Genomic DNA, 7309 nt, shown 5'->3' with positions numbered 1-7309 from the left:
AATAAATCTCTTTAGATTATGTGTTCCAAATGAATCTACTTACTGTTTTCAAATGTGTTTGGGAAGTCATTCTTTGTTACTTTGATAAATAACATTTGGAAAACATGACAAGTAGATTTTAGTTTCTTGCCTCAGAAGTATTCTGCTAAAAGAAATAACAGAAATAACTAGGTAGCATTTGTTTCATTTACCTAATAAAACATTTTTCATTTAAAACATTAAAAATGCTGCACAAATACCTATTGTTGCTGTTCACTGAAGAGAAAGTAATTTTAATTTGTAAATTATCGTATTCAATGCAAAACCTACTTGAAAAATTATAGTCAAATTACGACCAAAAGAATTATAACGAGAAAGTGCCAAACATCTTTCATAAAACTCTTTAATATGTTTAAATTGTATATAATACCAAGTTTTGACTATTTCTGAAAGGTTTCAGCCTTTAAATATTTAGCTCCAAACTGGCACATCACATTACTATTTTTTTTTAAATCCCAGCTCTTTTAAACAAAGGACCTAAAATTTTCCAAGAAACCTTATTTCCCTTTTCTTGAACCAAATTTTTCTCATTCTTTCACAATCATCCCAAGGTACTAAGACAAAGACCAGCTCCTCTTCACACGTATTTTCCAAATCACGAACGTGGAACTTTCATGAAAACAAAGAAGATAACCTAGAACACTGTAATACATAAAGTAAAAAAAAAGTTCACTTCTGTCGTGACAATAATGAAGAAATCTGTTGAGATCATAAAGCCACGAAGCTTCCTGCTGGTAGCTGAGGATGAAGTCATTAGCAACCCAGGATTCCCTGGTCCTCGCGATCAGAAGCGGCACCTACCAGATTCTGCATTGTTCGGCAGAGGTGGCTTTAAAACACCCCGCTCCCGAATCGCCCACACCAGACCACGCCTTCCAGTTATCATTCGAAAGGACCGTTTCACGGGGTGGCACTACTACACGTTTCCCGCGAGCTCAGTATCTAGCGAGAGTCAACACTAGACGCCCTCGTCGCGCTGGAGCAAAGATGCACTCAGAACCGCCCCGGGCTCAGGAGCCGAGCGCGCGCAGCGTGCTTCTGTCCTCACCCTCGCGGCCTCCCTGACTCCCCCATCCCTTCCCAGCCCTTCGTCACCCCAAGACACAGAAAGCGAAGAGGTTCCTGACTTCCTGCTGTTGTTAAAAGGGGAGGAAACCCAAGAGTAACTCTGAACGCGCGGAAGAGAAAGAGCTAAATCCTGGCCACCGGCGCGAACATATGTCACGAGCCCGGCGCAGCGGCGCCCGCCAGGCCCCCTCCTGGCCCGCGCCGCGCCCGGCTTCCCCGCAGCCCCCTCGCCCTGCCGCCCCGAGACCACATTGTCGGCCCCAGTACAATGGAATGTCGCCGCCCGACTCCGCGGCGCCCCTCGGCCCCGAGGCAGCGCGGGCTCCCCGGCCGCCGAGTTCAGCCACGAGCCCAAACTCCCCACGGCGCGCAGCGCGGGGCCGGGCCGCCGTCCGCCCGCACCGCCGCTCCGAGTCCCGGCAGCCGGGGGCGCAGGCCCGGCGCGTCCGCGGCCTCCGCGGGCCGCACGACCCCCGCCCACCTCCCTACCTGGCCTTGAGGCTGGGGCTGCCGCCGCCGCTGCTGGCCGCGGCCCGGGGCTCGTAGGCCCAGGCGGGGGCGGGGGGCTGCGCGGCGCCGGCGGCGGCGGCGGGGGGCGCGGGCGGCGGCGGCGGCGGCGGGGCGGCGAAGCCGGAGGTCGCGTAGTTCCTGTCCATCGCGGGGCTGCGGAGGGCGGCGCGGCGGGGCGCCTCGGGGCCCGGGCGGGGGCGAGGGCGGCGGCGGGTCTGCCCCTCACATGGCCGCGGCGGGCGCGGGGTGGGGCGCGCTGGCCAGGCTGCGGGGACCGGGTTGCGGCGCGCGGCGAGGCCAGCGGGCGTCAGGGAGGCGGCGGCACGCGCGCCCGGCTCTCACGGCGGCGGCGGCAGCCGCCGCGCCCCATGTTGGTGGATTTCCCAGGATGCACCTCCCGCCCGCCGCCCGGCCCCGCCCCCGGCCTGGCCCCGCCCCCCGGCGCCCGCGCCCGCCGCTCTCGGGCCGCGGGTGGCCAGGGGCCGCTCCAGGGAGGGAAGGAGGGACGGAGGGCCGAGCAGGCTCGGGGAACCCGGAGGGGCTCCCCGCCCTCGGCCGCGCGTGTCCCGGAGATGTCCGCGCGCCGCGCCGCGTGGGAAGGGCCGCGCCCGCGGTCGCCGCGCCGGGGAGATGGGGCGGAACCCCGCGCGGGGAGCCGCGAAGGGGACTAGTCGGCGCTCGGCCTGGAGCTCGTTATTTGACCCCTCGGGTTATTTTGAGTGACTCAGAACTCGGTTACCGCATCGCGCTTGCTTTCTCCGCGCCTGGTTCCAAACCAGAAACAGCTGAGCGGGCTGATTTACAGTTCCGTTGACTCCTTTCCTGCCCGAAGCTTGCTGGGCTGCAGGACTTTGTTCCTGCTGTTAGGGGAGATTTATATTCAAAGAGATTCAAATTCAAACGTATTATTTTCCAATCCTCATTGAAAAGACCTTTCCCAGGGGCTCTTATTAACTGTCCCCACCCCCACCGTGGGGATTTTCTCTCTGGATTTCAGAATCTTCTATCCCGAGATAAATACGGCCTCTTCATTGATTAATCCAACTACCATCTGGATGACTTTAATTACAAGAAATTTAAGGTCACCCTGCAGACTTTGTGTTGGAGGTTTTTGCATGAGTCTTGGAACTTTGGCAGGACTCTCCACCCAAACATTTCCTATCTGACCTCCAACCTGTTTGGTGGAGGGTAATTTAATGATTATTTGAGGTTCTTCTGTTGTATATCATGGCTGTGTTTCTTCTAATAACTCATGAGTAGTGAAACTTAGGGATCATAGAAATTATCGTTTGGTCCTTAAGGCATAAAGTAAAAGTTAAAGTTTATATTTGTTGACCACCACCCATAAAAAATCAGTACTAGCTTACCACCTATTACGTGCTTAGCACAGCAATCTATCCCTCAGGTAAGCCTAACATAAAGGTTTAAGCAAATCAAACAGGCGTAGTAGAACACCTAAAGAATTCGATACACTCTCTCTGATCACCATTTTAAAAGCAGTTTAAACCTCGGCAATCCCTTGTATTGGATCTGCTATTCCTTCTGAGATTAGTAATTTTGTTCTAGGACATTCTGTTTTCCTCCTGGCGCCTACATCCTTTTGTTCCTATTCATTCCTTTCGGCACCTGCGATGCTTGGAGTCTGGTCCCGGGGTGGGGAAGCGAGCAAGTGAGTAGTCGTTATTTACAAATGAATTCAAACGTGTAGGCACAAGTGACCTTGCCAATTTTATGTTAATTCCAGTATGCATTTACTAAGGATATCTTTGAAAAGTGATTTTCCTTGGGGAAGGAATTTGCCAGATAATCTGAGATCCTGCAGAGAAATAACATAAATCTTCCCTACAACATTTATTTTTCTTACTACAGACTGGAGATCTGTAATCTACATAAAACAAAAGAGTTTTCACTACTAATTATTACATTTTTTAGTATTTTTGTCAGCACTAAAGTTTTGTCTCTGCAAAGTGTAGGAAGTGGAGCGGCATGCTATAAATGTTTTATGGCACTTGGTTTGAGATGCCCACAACTGGTACTCACAGTGAGTTATGCACGCAAAACCAAACAAGTGGCAATAAACCCTTTCTAGTCCCTCACGCCATTATGTCACATAAATCAGAGAAAAGATATTAAGGGGAAATTTTAGTGAATACTTTTAAAATAATATTACTCTGTCACCATATGTGGCATTCCTTTGCACATTAAGTGTAATTTCCTTAGTTCACCTTAAGTCAGTAAAAGTATATTTCCAATGTTACAACATGTCTAGAAATAACATCATTAAATCTTTTTGGTACAATATCTGAAGAATGTCTTCTTCCCGACTGAAAATATACTCCCAATACTGCAAACTTCATAATCTGTTTCAAATAATCCCCAATCAAGCTGCCTTAAGTCTGATCTAAACAGAGTCAAAAGTCTACAATGAGCTTTATTATTCTTGTTTCAAGTAAAAGTGTTCATTCCATCTCTGCCTGTGGAACTTCTACTCATCTTTCAAGATCCCAATCTAATAAGATGTCTACCATGAAATTTTCCCAATTTACCAAGGCAAAATCAATAGCTTCCTTTTCAATTGCCTTATGGTGCTTAATATATTCATTATATTTAATACTATCATGTTGCATTACAATTAGTTGTGTATCTGCCTCTTTCCCTGAGTTACTTAAAGGCAGGAGTTGTATTTAATCCATCCTTGTATCCCCAGCACTTAGTGCTATGCCTGGCATTATATTAGGCTCTAAATACATGTTTATTGAATGAATAAATATGTATACTATTTTTTAAAATACTCATTCAGGGGCTGGCCCTGGGGCCAAGTGGTTAAGTTTGCATGCTCCGCTTCAGTGGCCCAGGGTTTCGCCAGTTTGGATCCTGGGCATGGACATGGCACCACTCATTAGGCCATGTTGAGGCGGCATCCCACATACCACAACTAGAAGGACCCACAACTAAAATATACAACTATGTACTGGGGGGATTTGGGGAGAAAAAGCAGAAAAAAAAATTGGCAACAGTTGTTAGCTCAGGTGCCAATCTTTAAAAATAAAAAAAAAAATTTAAATTTTAAATATTCAGAGGTTCCATTTAGTCATTTACATATTCCTTTCTAAAAAATAAAAGAAACCACTATTTCTACCTCAGTCCTAAAATTGGGGGACAGGGTTTGAAAACTGATTAAATCAAAGGCAATTTGGTTGCCTGATGAATTGAAGTCCTACACTCAAGGAGTCTTCCCTCCTCCCCCACCCCCATCTTCACCTCCTTCTGGGTTTGTTGTCTAGGAGTTAGTGAGGCCTTAGAATATGTCCCTGAACAGTCTCTCCACACTTCCCAACCTTTGCGCATCCCATTAGAAATTCACTAAGTATTTCAACTGGCAGGAAGCTTGGAGGTAGATCGAGTAGTTCATCACCCTCATTTTGAAACTGGGGCCCAGCGTTGAGGGAGTTTCCTTGAGGTGATGGAGGCCATCAGTTGCGGGAGGGAGCAATGGAACTCCAACTCCACTGAGGCAGCCTTGTTTATTAGCTTGCTGGGAAATGCAGAATTTAGGGTTGGCTGACTAGAAATGTAGACAGCAAGTCCATACATTCCAATATCACGAAGAGACCAACCGTTTATTAGAAACATCCAGGAAGATCAAGTTTGTCATTTCACTGAGAATATCAGGGGTATGTTTGTGGGAAGTGGGTTGAAAAGGCGAAGGGAGCTTAGTTTTCAATTTTTCCTCTCTCTTCTGGCAGCCCTGATTTCAGTCTCTTAGGTCAACATCAGAAATTAAAGGAAAACATCACAAATGAAGCAAGTCTCACTTTCATTTTCTCTCTCTCCAGGACTTGACCATATCAGTCATCTATGACTCCTCTCTCTTGTCTGCCACACCCTCCAGCAGTGGAGTCAGAAGAGCTGTGTTGAAGCTTGCTTCTTTGGAAGCAACAGCCTCACTCAGAGGTATCACTGAAAGGAAGTGATGAGTCACATGGCTCCCAGTGAGTAGAGCTTCAAGAAGCGTACTTGATCTTACATTCTGTATGTAAAGGAAGTAGTCTGCAGCTATGGATATGGATGGACTCTTGGGCTCTGGTGAATAGCTTAGCTGATCGGAGTCAGGAGGAAGCAAGTTTGAATGATTGGGGAACAGGGGGTCTGGGGAAGAAACACAATTTAAGTATGAGCTGGGAAGATAGGGATGTGGCCTGATTATGAAGTCTTTCATTGAGTGTATCTTTTATCTCCCTGAATAGATTACAGGAAATCTAAACCTTATTCTATAGATGATAGCTATTCTCGTCAGAATAACCATTATGGAGCCGTTCTGGTAGCACAGCAGTTACGTTCAAATGTTCCGCTTTGGCGGCCCGGGGTTCGCCGGTTCAGATCCCGGGTGCGGACATGGCACCTCTTGGCAAGCCGTGCTGTGGCAGACATCCCACATATAAAGTAGAGGAAGAAGGGCACGGATGTTAGCTCAGGGCCAGCCTTCCTCAGCAAAAAGAGGAGGATTGGCAGCAGTTAGCTCAGGGCTAATCTTCCTCAAAAAAAAAAAAAAATGTAAGAAGATAAACAAACCAATAAAAAAAATGGCCACAGATTTCAATAGCCACTTAATAAAAGAAGATACATGAATGGCTAATAAGCATATAAAAGGATACTCAATATTATCAGTCATCAGGGAAATGAAAATTAAAACCACAATGAGATAACACTACCTGCCCACCAGCGTCGACACAATTAAAAGCCTGGTAACAGCAAGGTTGGCAAGGTCGTGGAGCCACTGGAACCTTCATACATTCCTATTGGGAGTATTAGATGGTTCAACCACTTTGAAAAACAATTTGGTAGTTTCTTATAAAATTAAACATACACCTACCTATTACCAGCAATTCTACTCCTAGGGATTTACCCAAAAGAACTGAAAACATATGTCCACACAAAGACTTGTATATGAATGTTCACAGTAGCTTGATTCATAAATGCTTATCAAGTGGTGAATAGATAAACAAATTGTGGTATGTCAATACAATGAAATACTATTCAGCAATAAACAGGAACAAACTACTGATATGTGCAACAACATTCTGCTCAGTGAAAGAAGCCAGACACTAAAGAGCACATGTCATATGATTTGATTTATACAGAATTCTAGTGTAGGCAAAACTAAGCTACAGTGACAGAGAGTAATCAGTGGTAGCCTGCAGCGGGAGAGTCAGGAAATTGACAGTAAAAGGACAGATGGGGACTTTCTGCACTTGGGATGTTTGTGACATGGATGTCTACATTTGTTAAAATTCATGGGACTGCTCACTGAAGATGACTTCATTCTATGGCATGTAAATTATACACAAAGTTGTTACAAATGAAAAAAATCAGAGAATACAAAAGTGCTCTCGGAAATTAAAAATATGACGATCTAAAAAGATCAAGATTTAATAGAGTTGGAAGTTAAAGTATAAGATATTATGCAGAAAATAGAATAAATGAAGAAAGAAATGGAAAATAGTGGATCAATCCAGGAAGTCCAATATTCAATAATTAGGAATCACACAAAATAGTGGGGAAAACAAAGGAGAAGAAAGTAGCAAAAAATTTCACAAGAAAATTTTCTAGAATTGGAGAGGCACAGAGCTCCGTATTGAAAGGAAGCATTGGATACCGTGAACAGTAAATGAAAATTTACACTGTCTCAGAA

General features: G+C 46.0%; 1 protein-coding gene across 5 annotated transcripts in view; it reads right to left on the bottom strand.

Annotated features, from left to right (window-relative positions):
- QSER1 (glutamine and serine rich 1) overlaps positions 1-2015 on the bottom strand; it is a 76186-nt gene extending 74171 nt beyond the window's left edge. For 2 of the 5 annotated variants that reach the window (XM_044752767.2, XM_070491445.1), the window contains exon 1: positions 1597-2015. In XM_044752767.2, the coding sequence (XP_044608702.2) occupies positions 1597-1763 (167 nt within the window). In that variant the 5' untranslated portion in view covers positions 1764-2015. Of the gene's footprint in view, positions 1-43; positions 1563-1596 lie in introns of those variants that run through there. The other 3 variants (XM_070491447.1, XM_070491448.1, XM_070491446.1) reach the window with 3 other exon arrangements.
- Positions 2016-7309: the final 5294 nt, after the last annotated feature.

This window comes from Equus asinus, chromosome 20, assembly GCF_041296235.1.
Source record: "Equus asinus isolate D_3611 breed Donkey chromosome 20, EquAss-T2T_v2, whole genome shotgun sequence".
Lineage (NCBI taxonomy): Eukaryota > Metazoa > Chordata > Mammalia > Perissodactyla > Equidae > Equus > Equus asinus.
Note: the sequence above shows the minus strand (reverse complement) of the source record. Positions and strands in the feature narration are given on the sequence as shown.